Consider the following 22973-nt stretch of genomic DNA (forward strand, 5'->3'; position numbering starts at 1 on the left):
ACAACCAGACCCTTTCAGTTCTGGTGACAATACATGAAAGAGCAGAAGGGGAGGAGGAGCCGAAGGGAGAGCGAGAGGCGAAGAAAAGCAGCCGCAGGAAACGCAGCTCTCGCCGGGCAAACTTTCCTAGGCGAGGCGCTCCGGGCACCCCCGGATGGCCCGGACTCGCTGAAGAAGGCCAACTTTCTTCGCGCGTGCGAAGAGGACTTGAGAACCGAGGCTCTGAGAAGCGCCGACGGGGCAGCCCTCGCTGGGAAGGGCTGCGCTTTTCTCCGAAGGCGAGCCGTAACTTCGAGGCGGGAGCCGGAGAAGAAGGGACGCGTGCGCCGGTCTTCTGGGTGGGGAAGGGGGAGAGGCGCGTCCCGGCGGAGACTCTGGATCTGCGCCACGCCGGACGTCTCTTCCCCGCCGTCGGGCTTCGGGGCACCTGACGAGCAGCCGGCGGCGACCGCCACGCGCGAAGAAGCCGCGGCGTTCGCAGCCTAATGGCGAGGCCGGGATCCACTGTGGGAAGCCGCCGTCCAGTGTGAGCCTCGGCAACGGCCGGCGGTGGGATCTCTGGGGGCCAGATTGGGTGGCAGCGAGGAGCCATTTTGAGCGCCGTTTCGACGAACCTAACAGCAGCATCCGCCGCCAACTTTAAGGTGGGCGAAAGTTGGTTCTCTCCCCCGCGCCGGAGCGTTTCGGGGAGCCTCGTCCTTTCCAGGCTCCCCAGCTGCTGATGGACGAGGCCGGATGAGCAGCTCAGCGGGATGGATGGATTTTGTAGCCCTTTCGCCGTCCTGCCTGCCTCCTAAGCCTCGGAGATGCTCCGTTTGCCGGGGGCCGCCTGGCTGTCGTGGATCTCGCTTCTGGCGCTCGCGGCGGCGGGCTGGGAGCTGCACCTCCTTTGCGGCGGCGGCGGCGACCCGGGGCGCTTGCTCTTGGACCTGTCGCTGGGGCCGGAGTGGCTGTGCGCGCTGGACGAGACTCTGACCCCCCGTCTGCTGAGGGACGCCGTGGAGGTGGCGAGCGACGGGCTGCTGAGGACGACGGCGGCGCCGGTGGAGTGCGCGGGCTTGGTGGGAAATCCGCTGCCCCTCCATTTGCGCCTCGCTTCTCCCGCCGGCGGCGCCCTTCTCTCGCTCCGCCTGCCTGCTTACCTGCACGGCCGGGGCTGCCCTGGCGGATCCCGCCAGCGAGCTGCCACCCGGCCTCGCCTGGCCGGGTTTCCAGCCCTTCTCCCCGGGCAGCGTTTGGCCTCTCTGCTCTGCTTCCCTCCTCCCTCTAGGCAGCAGGTGCTTCCCAAAATGGGGGAGGCGGAGGGAGGACCCCTGCTCTGGGCTCTCGTGGCCCTGACAAGTTTCCCACGGTGTACCTGTCCCAACGGTCGGCCTTTGGGGAAAGTTGGGAAGAAACCACTAGACTGCCACCTTCCCCACGGGACCAGCCCCCTGAAGCTTCTTTGTCATTTGAAGAGGACCCAGGGAGATGTTCTGGTAGAGCTGGGTAATCCTAGGCCTTGGGGAGTGAAACAGCTGGTAGGGGGTAAGTTAGAGGTGAATGGAAGCAAGCAAGAGGTCTCCCCACAATTTGGGACCTGGAGTGAAGGCAGTTGGGATTCTGGGCCTCGAGGGCCTCGGAGGATGAGGAGTGTGAACAACCCACCACAGTTCAAGCTGCCCAATTACCAAGTTTCAATTGCTGAGAACCAGCCTGCAGGTACAGCAGTCATCACCCTAGAAGCCCATGACCCAGATGAAGGGGAGGCAGGCCGGTTAACCTACTCTATGGAGGCCTTTTTTGACAAAAGATCCAATGATTACTTCTCTATTGATTCTGAGATGGGAGCGATAGTCACCACCCGTAAGCTGGATCGAGAGACAAAAGACACCCACGTGCTTCAGGTGACTGCAACAGACCATGGGTCCCCACGGCATCGCTCAGCAATCACTTTCCTGACCGTGACTGTAAGTGACACCAATGACCATGATCCTGTGTTTGAACAGCCAGAGTATCGAGAGAACATTAGAGAGAACCTTGAGATAGGTTATGAAGTGCTCACAATTCGTGCCACAGATGAGGATGCTCCAGACAATGCTAATTTGCTCTATCGTATCCTAGAGCCAGGCTCTGCAGAAGGAATTTTTGAGATTGACCCGTATTCTGGTGTTGTGAGAACTTGTGCCATTGTGGATAGAGAGGAGGTCTCAGAATACCATCTTGTGATAGAAGCCAATGACCAGGGGAAAGACCCAGGTCCACGAAGTGCCACAGTTACGGTGCATATCACAGTGGAAGATGAGAATGACAATTCCCCACAATTCAGCGAGAAACGCTACTTGGTACAAATACCAGAGGATACTCCAGTCAACAGTCAGGTATTACAGGTGCAAGCCACTGACCGAGACCGTGGTAACAATGCCCAGGTGCATTACAGTATTGTGAGTGGCAATCTGAAGGGTCAGTTTTATATCCATTCTTTCTCTGGCTCTATTGACTTGATCAATCCCCTGGACTATGAGACTATTCGAGAGTACACCCTCAGGATCAAGGCCCAGGACGGAGGAAGGCCTCCACAGATCAATTCAAGTGGGATGGTGTCCATCCAAGTGTTAGATGTAAATGACAATGCTCCTATTTTTGTGAGCACCCCCTTTCAAGCCACAGTACTAGAAAATGTCCCCATAGGATATTCAGTATTACACATTCAGGCAGTAGATGCTGACTCTGGAGACAATGCTCGTTTGGAATACAAGTTCTTGGAGCTCTCTCATCCTTCTGCCCTGGCCTCCCCAGGTGGGAACACAGGGTTTCCCTTCCAGATCAACAATAGTACAGGATGGATTACAGTGTCATCTGAACTTGACCGAGAGACTACAGCAAATTACCACTTTGGGGTGGAGGCCAGAGACCATGGAGTGCCTGTCATGACTTCCTCTGCCAGTGTATCTATCACTGTCCTTGATGTCAATGATAACAGTCCTACTTTCACTGAAAAAGTGTATCAGCTCAGGCTCAATGAGGATGCAGCAGTAGGCAGCAGTGTCTTGACACTGACTTCAGTGGATAAAGATGTCAATAGTGTGGTGACCTACCAGATCACTAGTGGCAACACAAGGAATCGCTTTGCCATTACTAGTCAGAGTGCAGGTGGTCTGATTACTCTGGCCTTGCCCCTTGATTATAAGCAGGAAAGGCAGTATGTATTGACTGTCACTGCTTCAGATGGAACGCTGTTTGACACAGTCCAAGTCTTCATCAATGTCACAGATGCCAATACACACCGACCAGTTTTCCAGAGTTCACATTATACAGTGAGTGTCAGTGAGGACAAGCCCGTTGGAACATCCATTGTAACAATCAGCGCCACTGATGAAGATACTGGAGAGAATGCAAGAATTACTTACATCTTGGAAGACAGCATCCCTCAGTTCCGTATTGATCCTGACACAGGAACAATCACTACCTTGATGGAATTAGACTATGAGGATCAAGCTTCTTACACATTGGCCATCACAGCCCAAGACAATGGGATCCCTCAGAAATCTGATACCACCTACGTGGAGATCCTCATTCTAGATGCCAATGACAATGCACCTCGATTTCTTCGAGATCGGTACCTGGGCTCTGTTTTCGAGGATGTGCCCCTGTCCACCAGTGTTTTGCAGGTGTCAGCTATAGACCGTGACTCCGGCCTCAATGGCCGCCTTGTTTATACTTTCCAGGGTGGGGATGATGGTGATGGAGATTTTTACATTGAAGCCACATCAGGGGTGATACGGACATTGCGCAAGCTGGATCGTGAAAATGTGGCTGTGTACAGCTTGCGGGCTTTTGCTGTGGATAGGGGTAGCCCACCTCTCAAAGCATCTGTTGATATCCAAGTTACTGTGTTGGATATCAATGATAATCCCCCTGTTTTTGAACAAGATGAATTTGACATCTTTGTTGAGGAGAACAGTCGTGTTGGTTCAATTGTGGCCCGGATTAGTGCAGTAGACCCTGATGAGGGAACCAATGCGCAGATCATGTATCAGATTGTAGAGGGGAACATTCCTGAGGTCTTTCAGCTTGACCTTCTTAATGGTGACCTCACAGCCTTGATGGATTTGGATTATGAGAGCCAGACAGAGTATGTAATTGTGGTACAAGCTACCTCAGCCCCACTTGTAAGCCGAGCTACAGTGCACATACGCCTCCTAGATCAAAATGACAATCCCCCCGTGTTGCATGACTTTCAGATCCTATTCAACAATTACGTCACCAACAAATCTAATAGCTTTCCTTCTGGAGTGATTGGCAAGATCCCTGCCCACGATCCTGATATATCTGACCAACTTGACTACACCTTTGTCCAGGGCAATGAATTGAACCTGTTGCTTTTGGATTCTGTTACTGGAGAGCTCAAGCTCAGCCGAGATTTGGACAACAACAGACCCCTTGAGGCCATAATGAAGGTTTCAGTTTCTGGTAAGTGTGTATCTTTTGGAGTTTGTGATGCTAGATAATGGTGGTTGCACTTTTTTGGTGGGGGTGGGTACTGATAACACAGGCAAATGGGAACTTCATGCACTTTTTAAATTTTCTATAGCAGTGTTTCTCAACCTCAGCAACTTTAAGATGTGTGGACTTTAACTCCCAGAATTCCCCAGCCAACATGCTCTATAGTGATGTATTTTGGTGAGAAAGTTAGAGCAGCCATTGAAAACTTCAAATTTGGTTGCTTTGTTTTGATACTAATTCTGTAGGAATATGTAACCGGTCATATTGTGATCCACAGAAACGTAGATGAATTATAAGATAAATGCAATTATGATGGTACTTTGTATTTCTGCTGGTGAGCTGGTGTCTAGGTTTAAATTATTTAAATGTTGAACATATCGTAATAATAAGTGATTAGATTGTTCAAAGCCAGCTATACTGTCGTTTCTATTCACATAACATTCAAAACTTAATCTCAAGCATAGTTAAACCAGTAGTGTTAGGAAGTTTCCCTGACTTTCTTAGTTACAGATGAGTCCTAACTGCCTATATTGGACGGTTCCTTATAATTACTTGTGAATGTATCTGTTGGAGCATATGCTCAGTAAACACCTTTCTTGTGAGACCACAATGAAGTGCAATATATCCATCTAAAAAAATGTATATCATTTAATTAATTATTTTACATGCTTAGCATTTTAAGCCCCAAGTTCATTAATGTAAATGGAGAACATGGTAATAGTAGTTTTAACAACCCTAAAGCAAACCAGGAAAAGACGACTTGGCAGAATTCCTGCCTTCTGTGTATCTGTTGCCATTATTTCCAGACACATTTTAGTAGGAATAGAATACTTTAAGGGCAAATTCCATAGCATCCTGTTTGGTGATTAACATAGTAGATTCTGCCTAGCCAAGATAAATCTAAATCCATTTGCTGTATTAACAAGGATTAGTTTGATATTGATGTTGGTGCGGGAAGAACAATGCGTCACTGTCTCTAAAGTAGGAAAAAGATTTCCACATACCCATTAATATGACCTTCCAAAAATATTTGGGGGCAATATTTTGGCCCTGAGAGGCAATATTCTGGGGGCATAGTTTTTGTGGACAAATGTTAAGCATGTCAAAGCAGTTTTATAACCCCCCCCCCTTTGAAATTAAAGGAATGTGCTTAAAGTACAGTAGGCTGGATTTTACCTTCCAATAAATTTATTTTGGCATGGATTTTCATAGGCATCCGTTGTATTTGACTATATTAAGAGTTAAAAGAGTTTGATAGTTTAAAAACATTTGTGTTGAGTCTGACTAAACTAGCTTTGAGTGCTCTTGAATGCTATTTCATTATTATTTTGTAAGCAACTTAAAAATATTCAGAAGTTAAGAATTATAGAAGCATTTCTCAGTCATTGCAGTACATGTCTGGTTGCTGCATGCAAGACAGAGATATCAGTTGGTTTCCTCCATTGTGCCCCAATTTTGAATTTGCCATGCACATCAGGATAGCTACTTTTCTCAAAATTTACATAGGACCTTATTCAGCAAGGCAGTTCATACAGTATGTGTTTAAAAGTAGTCAGGTTTTGTTTTGAACATAAATGAATAAATCCTATTTGGTGATTGGTCACCATTTCTTATATTAAAATGGCTTTAAAATATTCAAATGGTTTATATGCTTATAGATGGTAAAATTTACTGTTGACTTACCTCTGAAAAACACATGGAGCATTTTTAGGGAATAACCTGCTCTTGCATTTGGGCTGTCATTCAAACTGTGCCATTGCTCTTTATAATTATAGCATGAGTGTGGCCAAGTCTAGCCTTTTGCAGTTTCATTCTCCTGTTTTTTGCAGGTCTCCCGACCAGCTGCAGCTCTTGTTGACCTTTTGAGCCTCATTGTGAACAGTATCTTGTTAGGGATGCATTTCACTGCCAATCGTCTTTTTGCTTTTGTGTGAAATGACTACAGCATGTGTATTAAATTTGGAAGGTGTTTTCCGTTGCCCCTTTTGTTGTGAAAAGTTACTCAAATTAGTCTGATTCTGTCAGCACTTAATTAGAATGTAGTGCCGAGGAGGGAAATCCAGTCAGTGCAACAGCAGTGTGTTCTGTCATTCTTACAAAACTAGTGAAAGTAGTGCTAACACTCAACATTAAAATGTATTACTTTATTCAACTTACTCTTTCTTTATTTCATTAGATTTAGATGCCACCTAAAGCGACTCTGGGCAGCTCACAATTTAAAACAAAAGAACAATATTCCATATGCAATATGCAAAAAATCAACATCGGTCCAGACAATATACTAAGTATACTTGATAACTGACTGAGATTTCATTCAGAGCTTTACAAGTGAATAATTGTAGTTAACATACTAGTTACTTCTTTGTTAGGGAGAGATTTCCAGAGATAATATCTGAGTTGACTTGATTATCTTGGCTTGTGGCGACTTGCTCTTGGATTACGCCTATGGTCATAATCAAGCTGAATCAACTGATAACAGAATAATATCTAATGTTGAAAGATAAAGAGCATGTCATAAAATAAACCTCAAACTGTACTACATGGCTTGATAACGTTCAACGTAGAAGGAAGGGAGAATTTAACCTTGGACTTTCACTATAGTAACTCTAAAGATTCCAGTAGATGGATAGAAAAAGAATGTCTTAATATATTTAATATTTTAAAAAAGAGTTTAAGATGCTAACGTTTCAAATACAGTTTTGTTTATTACTTAACATATGTGCTTAAGACTATTGTCTTCAAGTCTGTTATGTCCATGGGATTTCCCTGTGGAACTAAACATGAATTTAAGTACCCCCTTCATTCAGGCCCAAATGAAAGCTACTTCAAACATGATAATGAAAGCATTATTTGAGGGAAGAGAATGCAATTCATAATTATTCACTTCAGATACAGCATATATGCATGTTGGAATCAGTGCCTGAATTCTAACAGCAAAAGGGACATAAATGAAATCTGTAAATGTAGATTTATAGATTTATGCAGTCTAGAAAAATCTTATTATCCTGTCATCCTGGTCCTGTATCTTTGGAGCTGATAAGTTTTTTTGGCTGCTGGGCAAATATGAAATTTTGGTTGGATGTTACAGGCACCGCTAAAAAAAAAAAGGCTGCCATAGAGATTAATTACTGAATGAGAATTTCTGGAGGGCAACACTGCCCTCCAGTAAATACAGGAGGGTAGCTCCTTTATTAATAATCTAATACAGCTGTATTAAACAGACATTTTTGAAAATAGATTACACTGAAAGGTGGTATTAGTTGCACAGAATGCCACTTTCCTATTTATTTATTTATTTATAATTTTTTTAAAATATTAAAGTTAACTGTAGAAAACAGGGTGGGAACTCTGTGTGTACAAAGACCTATATAACCGCCCATCAAGTAATGGGTCCCTGTTTTGTTTTAAATCTTATCAGCAAAGTTATACAGCAGGGGTATCTTGTATAAGTTTAGAATTTTATAGCGGTATACGTATTATCTTTACTGTTACTGTAAATATACAGTATTATGGTGTATATTGATTTTATTGCTTCTGTGTAATTTTAACTCTAGTTGGTTTTTATTTGTTAATTTTAATTGTGGCTGGATCAAGCCCTAGTCCTGGAGTGGCATGTTGTAAATAAACTTTTTGTTTGTTGTATCACATCCTCAGTATAAACTTGAAGAGATAAAATTGCCAGGAAATTTTAAACCGCAACGTATTGAACATTTTAGACTAGTTAGTTGTAAAGTGGATGTTTCCTATATCTGTAAAAAGCATTAATTATATGAGAGACACTGAAACTGAATAACATTAGTGCATTGGATGAGATTTTGGCCATTGGATCGAAAGCTTCATCAAGCTGATACTTGCTCAGTACTTAAAGGGAGAAATATTTAAAATACTTCTATCACAAGAGAGTTTTCTATGATATTGTTGCAATAATTCAAAATGTAGCCAATTTATGAGGAAGTTACTGAAGGAAAAACAGGCTGGAAGCTAAAATATTTTTTAAAGTTTTACATCATAATTACAGGTCATATTCATTTGTAATATTTTAAATATTCTTGTAATATTTAGTTTCCTTACTTTTTTCTTGATTTTAATAGAGGAACATATTGGGCACTTAGCTATCTGCTGGGAAAAATAAACACCCAAGCAGCTGTTCGTTGGAATTGTAATAGAACTTTGAAAATGGTACCGTAAGTGATAAATGAAATGTTTCGTATTTGGCAGATAATGTCTTTTTAATTATATTAGATACAGGGTAAGGCATGGAAAAAAATGTGGTGTCTAATGTTTGCAGCAAAGACAATTTATGCTACTGTAGAAAATTCAAACTGCATTTTATGAATATGAATGGATTGGACTTGGTTAAATGGATATTTCAACATTGTCTGTAAAATAATATAACACAAAGATGAATATCAGAGCTGTATTTTGTTTGGGTATATGGGTACTTGAGGCTGTGCTGAAACTTGGATTCAGATGTAGACATCATTCAATCAATAGAAGATATCCAAAGTCCTGTTTTACAATGGTTTCAGAACTGGGTGTCTTTTCTATGTGGCACAGGTTTTCTGCAATCACTTTTACATTCAAGCACACCCTTGAATCTATACTTTAAAAAGTCTGGTTTCTACACAAATTAGTGGTGGTTGAGTTAGAATAATACTTGGTGAATTGCTCTCTGAATACCATTGTGATGTGGAACAACCTGCTTAAGTATGTGAACTCCTTCTCAGAAGTGGATTAATATTAGACCAAGATTACACTTGATGCTTTCCTGACACCCCTCTTCGTACACATGCAGATATCCCCCGCATGTACTCTATAATTGTACAGAAATTTTGCTTTGTAGAAGAGGCCTTGTTTTATTTAAGACATTACAATTGCGGATTCTGACAGAGTTGCTGAAGAGGTATTTTGTTAGAATTATGCAGAGTAACCAGTTCTTTTTTGACTGATGTTTCTGCCTAATTTTGCAAAGACTTGTTTCAATATTTGACTGTTACCTTGTTGCACAGGAAAGAAAGAGCTGCTTCAGATGTCAAGAAAGGATGGATTAAGACGTGAACTGTTTTAGTGGCCTTCTCTCTGCCGCTAGGGAATTAAATTCCATTAATGTAAAATGTTGCTATCGTGATATCCCTTTAGGTCACACAATTACCAGATTATCCTTCTCTATTGAAAGCATGATATATTTTTTTCTGATTATAGATTGCTTTTTTTGATATGATCGTTGGGTAATAATGTCTTCCCTACAGAAAGATGCACTGACCTATCATCTGCCATGTACTAAATACAGTAAGAAATAAATATTTAATGGCTTCTGAAATGTGATGGCCTTCTGTGTCTGTACAAGTGTTAGTTTAAGGATAATCTGAATTACAGAGTGACTTCAAATACAGCAGCAGTTCTGTGATCCTGGATCCATGAGAACTTGAGAAACCACTTCTGCCTATGTAAGAAGAGACATGACAGTTTCTTCTGAAATGAATTCTACTGAATTGAATTCCATTATGGAGGATTCTTAAACATCAAGTGTATGTTCTGAATATGACAGCGAGAAAAGGAAATGGGAAGGTTTTGCTCTATGAACAAAATTCCATTCACAATCCTTCGAGCTCATAACGTTCTTACTGTGGTTAGAAAGTTTGTTGCTGTGTCTCCTCCCATCTTGTTCACAAATGTTTCCTCTCTATCCATGATGTTTCATTAGCTTTGCATGAATATTAAAACTGTATTTAAGTGTATTCTGGGATAGTAATCTGATTTGCAAAACCAACATAGTTAATTATTAGTTATTGAGGACATTGTTGAAGATCTAATTAAGCCCCAAGATTTCCTCTGTAAAGGAAGGATAGAGGATATATACATCAGAGGAGGCAAGGCCAGGCTGTTTAGATCAGTGGAATGTTCAGGCAATTCCTGTGTCACATAGGAAGTTACGGTATACATTTTCATATTGGCTAGAAAAGATATTGGTAAAAGAATGCCTTTTCTGGAGTTACTTGTAAGTTACTGATAAATTTGAATGAAACGTGTGTGTGTGTGTGTTTCAGCATTGCTGATTTGATTGCACTGTTGTATGTTGTTGTTTATTCGTTTAGTCGCTTCCGACTCTTCGTGACTTCATGGACCAGCCCACGCCAGAGCTTCCTGTCGGTCGTCAACACCCCCAGCTCCCCCAGGGACAAGTCCGTCACCTCTAGAATATCATCCATCCACCTTGCCCTTGGTCGGCCCCTCTTCCTTTTGCCTTCCACTCTCCCTAGCATCAACATCTTCTCCAGGCTGTCCTGTCTTCTCATTATGTGGCCAAAGTATTTCAGTTTTGCCTTTAATATCATTCCCTCAAGTGAGCAGTCTGGCTTTATTTCCTGGAGGATGGACTGGTTTGATCTTCTTGCAGTCCAAGGCACTCTCAGAATTTTCCTCCAACACCACAGTTCAAAAGCATCGATCTTCCTTCTCTCAGCCTTCCTTATGGTCCAGCTCTCGCAGCCATATGTTACTACGGGGAACACCATTGCTTTAACTATGCGGGCCTTTGTTGTCAGTATGATGTCTCTGCTCTTAACTATTTTATCGAGATTTGTCATTGCTCTTCTCCCAAGGATTAAGCGTCTTCTGATTTCCTGACTGCAGTCAGCATCTGCAGTAATCTTTGCACCTAGGAATACAAAGTTTTTCACTGCTTCTACATTTTCTCCCTCTATTTGCCAGTTATCAATCAAGCTGGTTGCCATAATCTTGGTTTTTTTGAGGTTTAGCTGCAAGCCAGCTTTTGCACTTTCTTCTTTCACCTTCATCATAAGGCTCCTCAGTTCCTCTTCACTTTCAGCCATCAAAGTGGTATCATCTGCATATCTGAGATTGTTAATGTTTCTTCCAGAGATTTTAACTCCAGCCTTGGATTCCTCAAGCCCAGCATGTCGCATGATGTGTTCTGCATACAAGTTGAATAGGTAGGGTGAGAGTATACAGCCCTGCCGTACTCCTTTCCCAGCACTGTTGTATAGTATCTAAGTATCCATGTGTCCAAGTCTCACTGAAAATAATTCAGTTCATATGAGTAGAATTGGCAATTTTCTCCCTGTGATTCATTTCTAACTCTTCAGTCCCATCATTAAATCTACTGGGGCTTAGTTATATATGTACATATGTATATATGTATGTATTAGATTTGTGCCTGACTAAATCTCATTACATTACAGTCACTTGCTGAGATAGGCAGCTATAGAAATCGAATGAATAAATAAATAAATAAAATTTTGAGAACTCCCTAATCTCTACGTATGTTTAGGACTGCTGGCTAAAACTGCTAATAGCATATAATTGTATTTTAACAGGCATTTACTCTTTACCCACATAGAGGAGGAGAGGAGTGATTCCTGTAAGACTGTGCGTGTTCTGACATATATGTGCATAATCTAAGAGAGAGAAAAAAAATACATGCAGGGTAAACTGATGATATCTTTTATGTAATTAAACTAATATTAACTATCAGAATATAGATTAAATTTTAGGGTTTTTTAACCCCACCTTTATTATTTTTATAAATAACTGAAGGCAGGGAACATACCTAATACTCCTTCCTCCTCCTATTTTTCCCACAACAACATGGTTTTCACTCCTTTTTCTCCCAGTTTATTTATTTGGGAAAAAATATTTCACATTGAACTATATTCAGATTAAACCAACTTTTTAAATTAAACTACAAATTAATCAAGTAGATTTAAACTTTTATTTGCAAAGCATTTGCTTGTTCTAGTTTTATTAATTTGTTTGCTCTGAGAGCAACTAACAATCCATTTGCCTACTCAAGGACAGTGAATGTGTGTGAATGATCTTGTTAACAAGGTAAAGTTATAATGACGTACTTTGTCACTTAAAGAGGCAAACACTAAAGAGCAATGACATGGAAAGTGAGATCTGTCTCACTGCTGACATATGTAATTATAAACATACAACTCTTATCATATGCAAAGCAAGTGATAAATCCCCTTAGTATAGCTTTGAGACTGCAGATAGCAGTTGAGAAACTGTCCAAAATATTTCAGCAGTAGAAATAGGTGGATCTGTCAGTGAATAACAGCTAAGACCTACTGGATAGATATGATGTGCTATGAAATCTGCTGTGTAAAATAGAGTTCCATAACTGTTACCTAGTTGTCTTGATAAAGGGAGAACAAATGAAATACATCTGACACTGGAAGAAATGTATGGACAGGCAGGGCATCAACTGTTCACTCCATTTAGAGTCTGTATTACTCTCGTGTGGTGCAGAGTGGTAGGCGGCAGTATTGCAACCGAAACTCTCCCCACAACCCAAGTTTGATCCCAGTGGAAGCTGGATTCTCAGGTAGCTGGCTCAGGCCGACTCAGCCTTCCATCCTTCCAAGGTTGGTAAATTGAGTACCCAGCTTGCTGGGGAAGGTGACGACTGGGGAAGGCAATGGCAAACCACCCTGATATAGTCTGCCAAGAAAACATTGTGAAAGCAGCACCCCCCCCAAAGGGTCAGACATGACTCAGTGCTTGCACAGGGGACCTTTCACCTTTCATTGCAACTGCACAAATAAAATCTGTTTCAATTCCAATGAAAAGGAATGCTTGTATCAGCATTAAAGAAGACCTATGCTGGAACATTGAAAAGTTCCTGCTGAGAAGATAAAAGAAAACTAAATGGCAGATTTGTAAAAGTTATCTAATTGATAAATATGTGTGTGCGTGTATACATACATGAGAGACAGTTTGGTGTAGTGGTTAAGGCATCAAGGCTAGAAACCGGGAGACCATGAGTTCTAGTCCTGCCTTAGGCATGAAGCCAGCTGGGTGACCTTGGACTAGTCACTCTCTCTTTCAGCCCTAGGAAGGAGGCAATGGCAAACCACTTCCAGAAACCATTTCCAAGAACACTTCAGGGACTTTCCAGGCAGTCTCCGAGAATCAGACATGATTGAACGGATTAAAAACAACATACATTGTTACTACTTAATTTTTTAACTGGTACAGATTTTTAATTTGGAAAAAGAAAGGAAAAACCCGAAAGAGTAACCATTAGTATTAAAATGTTTAATACAGAATAATGTGCGGAATGAAAAACATATTGATAGTGAAGTGGTCCAAATGTCTTCTCCTACTAGCTTGCATTTTGTCATGAGTAGGTATCATTTCTTCATCATTCAAATAATTGTTTTATCACACCTGAACTTTTATGGGAAATTTCCAATGCATCAGGTTCCCTCTTTACAGTATAGTTGTCCTCTATTGGAGCAAAGTTACCTCCTGCTTCTCTTAATTTCTGAGGTCCGTTAGTCTGCAAACAAAAGACCATCTGCCTTTTATCCTAATTTAAACTTTCAGCCTTTCTGAGCAAGTTATGCAAAGTGCAGATACAACCTGACTAAAATCACTGTGAGAATCTGAAGTGTTAAATGTCTATCTCACAATGATCCTCATTAATTAATTTGAATGGTTATCAATAGCTCTGCATTAGTCGTGGTCACAGAAAGCCCTTGAAGCCACACTCCATACTAGTCATCCAGAAACTCAGTCTTCAGAACTGGCTTTCTGCCTAATTTACTATTTATAGCAGTAAAATAAACAATCTTGTTAAAGACAAAATCTCCTAGCCTTATTAACTCTTTCTTACAGAGTGAAAAAAGGGAGACTTTTTATCTACTGCTAATCCTTGTCAAAATGAGTGGGCTTTTGTAGTTTACCTACAAAAGCTCCTCGTCTTTGAGAACCTACATGTTTTTCAGCAATTTGCCAGCTGATACCTAATGGATACATTTATTAAGAATGCTGCAGATTTTATTTAATATTGGTTAAGTAGAAGCATCATAGGCGCAAATGACTAATATGTGGTCACACAAATATTTTATAATTAGAGACATAAAGAAATGGCACAGCTTCATTAAAACAATGAATGTTTTCATCCTTTTCCTTTAGGGACCTGTTTGATATGAATAGAGCATAGGATTTAAACTGCTCATTCTCTTTCTCTCACGTAAGCTACCAGTATGCTGACCTTGCTCCTTGCCAGATTATTTGTTTGATAACTTAAAACTTGTTCCTGAATAGCAAGCTTTACTGTTGGTTCAGCTATTGAATTTAATGATGAGGCAGCTGAATTTTATAAGGTGCAGTCCTGATGCATGATGTGTTTTTTTTAATATATATTAATAATGAATATTCAAGTGAGGCAGCTTGCCTTATTATTGTGACTGTAGAGTGAAACCTGTTTTTCAATGGGTCTTTATAATTTCTTTGGGAATTATGGAAACTTTGAAGTCACTGACAAAATGTCCTATATACTCCCCACTTTTTAAAAATATTGCTATATATGATGTCTGATTTGTCTCCGTTCATTCTTTCTTGTTGTGATTGTCTAGTTTTGTGCAATAAGACATTTACTGGGTGTTTGAAGGCAAAGGTATGAATCTCTGATGTTGTGGGGATACTCCTATAATGTTGCCAAATATTCAGGGACTTCTTGAGGAGATGTTGGTAGAGAGTTTAGGGAGTTCTCCCTTAGAGTTTAAGCAGGGCTGCTAAATCAACTGTGGAGTTCTTGAGGCAATACAAAGCATTTGAATAATTTTATCTTATTATCAGTAATGGTTTAGCCTCAGTGCCTTTGTTTGCTATGGTAATTATTTCATTGCAGATAGCATCACTTCTTCTGATGTGGTGTAAATGACTGCCTTATTGTTGCTGTTCTGTCGTCCGCAAAGCAGACCATAACTTTTGAAAGTTCCAGTTTAGGGCCTCGGGCCTAGTTAACTGACAGCTCTTCCTGCTGTGCCTGATTTTAAAATCCTACCTCAGGCCTAATCGTTACATGTGGTGACACAATAAACATTTCTGCATACATCTGTAAACAAGCTTTTCTACAAAACGATATGACTTCTGTTGTGTTGGAAGATGCTTTTTAGACATCTGGTGAATAATACTAAGTGTGCAATGTTCTTTCCCTGGAATTTTAGAAGATTGTGTAAACTGTAAGCATAACAGTAAATCAATAAAGTATATAGTAATACTCGCAGAAATTAGCGAAAAAGAGTTATAGAGTTATGCTTAAATATGAGATTAACAGAAACATAAAATAGGTTAATTCTGAATTGTATGACTGATCACATTGCATTCCATTTGTGTTATAATTATGTGAAGATGTGTCAATCCAGATTTTTAATGGGAAAATATTAACATCAGAAAAGAATCATGGATTCCTGAGTGACACTACATCCTCTCACACAAAGATGGATAAATGCCATAAGCAAGCAATGAAAAAGTATGCTTCAGTTTAATAATTTCTCCCAATAATATGTCTTGCATTGTGATCATAGCGTTTGGGAGGTGAGCCTGCTCTGGATAGGATTGCATAACAACAAGGATTGGAACTGATGCTGGACGATCACATAACTTCAGGAGAGCTTAATCACCTGTAATTGATGAGGCAAGGACATCCCTATCTGGACAGAAAGACTTGAGTTGGGTTTATTAATTTCTGATATCCCAAGGGTTGTTACATTTTTTTAATGGATCTTAGTAGTATTTTTTCTGTCCTTTGTAAGCTGCTCAAAGCTATTATGGTGAGGGGCAGTATATAAAATGTGTAAATAATTGTCCGCCAAGTGCATCAGTAATACATAGCTGTGAGTGTAGCATGCTGGTTCATTTGTCTATTAAGCTTAGACTTGTTGTATCTGGGCAGCAAAAATCCAGGCAGCTGGCAGACATCAGCAAAGAGATGCAGAAAACTCTTTGCTGATGTCTAGCATTGTGTTTATCAAACTCAACAACTTTAAGATGTGTAGACTTCAACTTCCAGAATTCTCCAGCCAGCATGCTGACTGGAGAATTCTGGGAGTTGAAGTCCACACATCTTAAAATTGCTGAGGCTGAGAAACACTGGTCTAGCAGTTTCCTGGATTTTTGCAATCCAAATCAAATATAGTTACCCATCTTCCAGTATTACTGCTCTTATTTCAGTGCAAAGCAAGAAGGAATTGAAAAGTGACATACTTTCAGAGTAAGTACATAAACTACCTTTGCTACCCAAGCAAGGTCGGAGGTCAAAACTTAAAAAAAAAATCTGCAATAGAGCAATGAACATATATTAAACTACCTGTCAAGGAGAAGGGCCCTCAGTTGGAGGATATATGGAACATGTATTCTTTGCTCTGGTCCCTTGCTTCAGCAACCAACCTTTGTCAGCCTCACTACACTAAATATCACTATAGTCCAGCTCTAAACTCAGTAGCTGCTTCATTAAAACTGTAGAGTAATTCAATCGTTTTGGGAAAGCAAGATACTTAATAATTGAAGAGCACGAACAAAGCAATCTTTTTGCATCCTTTGGGGTGTATATTACATTTTGAAAAACTTAACTGAAATGTTATCCTATTTCGTTTGGTTCTTTTAACAGCTGACAGATTACAGATTTTTTTTAAAAAAATCTTGATAATATTGTTACCATCTTCAAACTTCCCACTGTCAAGTTGCACCAGGAGGAAAACAGACTCTGTTTTTGTGTCAGACTTTAAATGTTATTAAAAACAAGAAAGAGAAATGGAGAAGTTAATAGCATAATGGGGGAAAAGCCAATCCCAGTGTCAGACACCTTGTATAAATCCAAGGTATATAATGGTTGCTGTTTAGTTACAATTTTAATACTGCTTATTTTAATAAAAATAAGGATTTATATAGGTTTTCATCATCTATGTTTTTGGGTGTATGTTTTCTTGGTATTAGGAGTTTCAGATATATTTTATTTCACTTTGTAGGTACATGGAACAATGTATGAAATTAATAATAATAAATACTGCTTTTTCCTACACTGTAGGTCATCCTGCTGTGGATATCTCTCTTACTAGAGGCAGGGCTAGAAAAAGTTCTGATGGGGCTTCTGATGGGAAAAAATTGTCTCCTTTCCCAGTCTGAAGCCTCCTTCAGTGGGAGAACATTGCAGAAAATAATTTCCAGCAGGGACTAGGGGGCCTCTGATTGTAAGATCCATCCCTCAGGGACAGCTTTGGTGTGTTCCATGGAAGAATGTAATGGCTCCACTTTAGGGAAAACAGGACATTGTGGGTCCATATTTTTTGTACATGTGGGAGTACGTGTGGGAGCTTCTAGGTGTTGTATCATTGTCTTGGCTATGAATCCTGAGGTGATCCCAAGGGTGTTCCGCTGATTTATTGGTACATTTGCCCACCAAACTGGAAGTAGATTCTGATGATGTTAAGGTGAATTCTTGATGTCAGATGAGATTTTTATTTCTTTTGCTGTGGGAGCCTTAAATTATGGACTATCCATTTGAAGTCTATGGCAATCTATTTTAATAGGAATCCTCAGTTAAAATGGTGCATGTGTGTTAACCCGGCAAAGATGTACTTGATTTTATATAAACTCTGTGGATGTTCTAGGACTACAGTACATGCTTAATAAACCTAAACTTGAGCTTGAAATAAATGTCATACAACATTTCCATTTTTTTCTAACCTCAGAGGAAAATAGTATAATGGGGAAATTCAGACAGATTCACTGCATCTTATACAGCTCTCTGGTTTCTTTTCTCACCCAGAGACACTGGGGAAAGTTACTAAATATTTGTTAAATGCCTGTCTATCATTTGAGAAACAGAGTTTCATCAGTGGAACTTTATAGCAAGATTTTACATCAAGATCAAAGGAAAAAGGAACGTATTTGTATTTTATTTATTTAAAGAACTTATATGGCTGCCTATCATACATTGATCCTAGGCATAAAAACAAAACCACCCTTTCCATCAAGCGCCAGACCAAATAGCCTCCTGGCTCAACCCATATCCTAGCCCAACACTTGGTGGAAGAGCCAGGTCTTCACGGCCTTCCGGAAGGCTAAAAGGTAGAGATTATAAACATATGGACAGCACCTTTGTTATTATATACATAGGCTTAGGTACTAAATTGGGCATTACCAGAGAAGGAGGGATGTGTTGTGTAATTTCAAATTTCTTATTGCTTAGTAGTAAAGGCAGAATTAAAAATAAACAACAACAGAGTGATAAAGATTTGGCCAAAGAGATCTCAAAAAAGCCAAATGTCTTGAATTATCTTTTTTTAAGAATAAACAAGGGGCACTTTTGCCCTCTGACTGCTTCTGATATCACATTATTATAGTGAAGATCTCTACCTTCCCCCATTGTTCAGCCAAAATGCTCTACAAGCCTCCTTATAAAGGCTGGGCAGCATTGGGTCAGGTGGGAAATCCATGGGATCCATTGAGGAAAGCAAGCTTTGAAAAGATGTTTGTAGATAAATAATGAAATTAAAAGGGATCTTATAGATCACAGTTGGGAAGAGGCAATGGTTAACAAGATATGAATGAAACAATACAAGTGTGATAAGGACGCTATAGATTTTGGAAGCTAGACTTCTCCTTTCTTCCCACTTCATTCTTGGAGTTTGTACTTCAACTCTCACACAGGAGTGGCAGTCATGCTCTGGTAGTTACATTCAGAAAGAAAGATGGGGGAGAGGATGAGAATAATAAATCCATCAGAGATTAGAGCAGACTTTTAAAGAAGGCCTTTTATTTTTCAACATTTTCAGGTGCACTGTGAATTCCTGGTTTAAGTTAACACCTCATTCTACCTTGCGGTATTTATATTAGCTGATGAGTAAACTTCCTCCTTTTATTTCCAAAAGAAATGGGTGTGTTATGCTGGTAGGTAAATAATGGAAGAACCTATCTTAGTATGTTCCCTGATTGGGGATCACTTATTTCTGTTGCAACAGGCTGCAGAGATTTATGCTGCGTTTCTGATTACACAAAGTGTGTCTAACTGGAAAGTGTACAAAAGTTTGACTTTAAATACAAAAGTAACCAAAGCTGTGATGGCACAAATTGTGACTCATGCATTAACAATGCTTGCAGGAAATTATTTATTTATTTATTCACATTTCTATTACCACCCATCTCCCCCCAAAAGGGGGACTCTGGGTGGTTTACAATAAAATTCTCCTTAAAACTTCAACATCATAAAATCATCGAATCAACACCTACAATACTAAAATAATAAATATAAATATGGAATCCAAGTGGGAAATATCCATTCGGTAGGGAGAACTCTACGTCACCAGCCACCCCCAGGAAGAGCTGTTGCCCTTCCCAAAGGGCAACTAATTCCTAAAGTGTGTGTGCTTGTGCATGTGCATGCATGTGTGTGATTGTATAAAGGTTAGTTGATTAATTATTGTACTGTATCTAATTAGCCTTCAAGCACTGGCAGATGCACAGACTATTAGAATTTTGTGACAGAAAAAAAATATTTGGGGTTAGTTCTAAATACTTAACTCATAAAATCAAATGAAAAACTTTCCCATTCATTGGCTTGGTTCATCATTAGTATAAATAACCTCCTTTAACCTGATGATGTCCATGTATGTCCACTTCAGCTCGTATAATCCATCTGCTGATCATGCTGCTGGGGATCATGAGTTTTGAAGTCCTTCATCTGGACAACATCAGGTTCAGAAGCACTAGCAGGAAGTAATTGGTATAAGAAACCTTTCCCTTCTCTTAGTCCCCATATATACATTAGGGCTGTGCAGTTTCACAGAGAGAGGGTGGGCATATACATTGAAGTAATAAAATAATAAACTTCAGATTTGAAAGCAAAAAGGTCTTTCCAACTATTTGGAGGCACTCCTGTTGCATCTGTTGGCAACTCTTCAAAGTAATTGTATCTTTTTACAGGATTGCTCAACCACCTTGTGCAGGTACAGTGCAAGGAAATGATGTGTTTGGCTTAAGGAGTTGCTGGCAAGTGCTAATCTCAATTTTTTAAAATCTGTTCAATTGTGTCCGCTTCTCGGAAACTGCCTGGACAAGTTTCTGTGATTTTCTTGGCAAGGTTTTTCAGAAGTGGTTTGCCATTGCCTCCTTCCTAGGGCTGAGAGAGAGGGATTGGCCCAAGGTCACCTAGCTGGCCTCGTGCCTAAGGTGGAACTAGAACTCACAGTCTTCTGGTTTCTAGGCTGATGCCTTAGCCACTACACCAAACTGGCTCTGCTAATCTCCATAATGCTAATCAATTTAGCATTATGCTATCATTATGCTAATCTCCATAATGATAGCTAAACTGATTATGAACTCTCTAAAATAGAATCTGTGTTGAACAAAATAAAGGAAGCCCAAATATTTGCATCTTTGCTGCTCAGTGTGGAGAGCAGTGTGATGGTTTGCAATAGAGAAAGGTTCTCCAATATACGTCATGGAAAAATGGGATTCTCAAGATGTTTTAGAATGCCTAATGATTGGGAAAGATAGTTCCAAGGAGTAATTTCCTGCAGGCATTGTTACCACCTGGGTAGACATGTTCAGACAGCTGGCATGAAAGAAACTGAAACATATTTTGGGAACCTCAAAACAATATAAGATGCTGAAGTCAATTCTGAGAGGGAGTTATAATTAGGGGCAATTCCCCCTACCCAATCTTGAAGCCCTGCAGACCAAATTTCTGCCAATATTGGGATGGTGTGAAGTGAAACTTTAAACTATGTTTCCTTGGGCTTAGCCTGCCTGCCTGTCAGATGTTTGTGCGGTAAAGCTTAGATCCCAAACTTGGTGCCCTTGGACATCTCTCTTGGGCATGCCCATCTGATCTTTTGTTTTGTGATGGTAGTTATTTGTGAATGAGGAAGCTTCCATCCCATGATAATCAAAGCATCTACACCATGCTCTCAAAAGACCAAATATGCAGAAATCTGTGTTAAAGGTTGTACTTAACTGTTTGTTTGTTTAGGGGCCTGGGAGAAAGTTTTGTGAGTGTGCTTTCTCATGACAGCAAAACCACTGCTTAAAACACTCATATAGCATATTCTGAAATCATTATTGATTGGTGTGAAATGTGCTCCTGAAAAAAAAATGAAAAATTCAGATTGCTAGTGACTTTGATGAAGGGATGTCAGTTTTTTTTTACTTGGCAAACAATAGCTTATATGGAATTTCCAAGGAAAGTCTGTTTGAATTAAACTAAACTGTACTAATTCTTTGTAAGAAGGCTTGTATCTCAAAAACACTCTTGAACAGTAGTTTGAATAACTAAAGATGTGCACAGGGAGAAGATTCACAGCTTCCCCTGCCAAAACAAGAAGCAAATATTATTTAGCAAGGCCAAGAGAGGGACTCCTATCACTGTACAAGCTTCAGGTGAATGAATGAATGAATGAATGAATGAATGAATGAATGAATGAATGAAAAATTAAGGACTTCATCACCAAAGCCGTTCACTGGAACAAGGCTGCTGAAAGAATCAATCCAAAATCTCAGTCTGTCATCTTAGTAATATGTTTCATCCATTGCATCTAAAATTTAGCTCAAGTCCAGACATAAATTCTTGCTTTTCTTCACTTCTAATTTACCATGAAAGTTGTATGTCACCTTCACAGTTCAATAACATTCTTTTCAAGTCTGATTTTTCTCTCCAGCTCCAGAAGAGTATCTTCTAGCTAAACATTTGATCAGTGTGTTGCTAAGGCATTCAGAGTTATCTATAACTCACCACAGTTCATTTCTATTTCTAAATCTTTGCAAAGATGCAGTGTGAGTACAGTCATAAGCAGAATGACTGGAGAGCATAAACTCAATTGAAAATAATAGGACTTAGTTTTCAACAACCCAGCAGAATATTGTACCAACAGAAATTGATCACAATTTTTCTCTGGACTCTTCATCAATTGGAGATTCTTGGTTCTGTGGCAAGGTAGTGGTCAGGTTTTTTTTTTAATTGTAGTGTTGTTTATTCTAATCTAATAATTTTAATCTTCAATTCTAAACCTACGAGAAAGTAGATCCCATTAAAATACTCGGGCTTCTTTATAAATAAATATGCTTTCTGTTATAGAATTGAAATCTGCTGCTGGGAAAATTATTTAGTATTATTTTAGCATGCTATCAACAGTTATAAAGATAATTAAAGAGAATATGATTTTTAAAATAGATTAGTAATTAATTATATGCTTACTCTTTTTGTACCATTTTGGGTGATTCCTTTATTATAACTCTTTATTCTGGGAACTTTTCAGCTTGTAAATCTTGAGGATTTGGGGATGTTTGATGTTTGCCCCTTCTGACTGATTAAAATGGCAAGAACTGGACTTTTGATATGATCAACCATCGTATCCTTCTGGATCACCTGACAAGTTAAAGTCTTGGAGGTCCTGTTTTACAGTAATTTCATCCTTTCTGTTGGACCATATCCAAAATATGGTGCTGGGTGACTATTGGATACCTAGTCCACTAATCTGTAGCGTCCCCAAGAGTTTTATTTGTCCCCATACTGTTTAACTTCTACATTAAACTAGTCATCTGGTATATTGGAATGGGAGGTCACTTCACCCAGTTTTGTTTCTCCTGTTAACCAAAGAAGCAATTGTCTGAATGTTGTCTAAATTCAGTAATGGCCTGGATGAGGGAGAACAAACTGAAGTTAAATCAGGTTTAAT

The 22973-nt window shown here is 39.9% G+C and overlaps 1 protein-coding gene across 1 annotated transcript in view; it reads left to right on the forward strand.

The window, feature by feature from the left end:
• Positions 1 to 806: 806 nt before the first annotated feature.
• LOC134501513 (cadherin EGF LAG seven-pass G-type receptor 1-like) overlaps positions 807 to 22973 on the forward strand; it is a 91818-nt gene continuing 69651 nt past the window's right edge. Inside the window, exon 1 of the mRNA XM_063309354.1 lies at positions 807 to 4452. Within this exon, the coding sequence (XP_063165424.1) occupies positions 807 to 4452 (3646 nt within the window). The remainder of the gene's footprint in view (positions 4453 to 22973) is intronic.

This window comes from Candoia aspera, chromosome 7, assembly GCF_035149785.1.
Source record: "Candoia aspera isolate rCanAsp1 chromosome 7, rCanAsp1.hap2, whole genome shotgun sequence".
Taxonomy (NCBI): Eukaryota; Metazoa; Chordata; class Lepidosauria; order Squamata; family Boidae; genus Candoia; species Candoia aspera.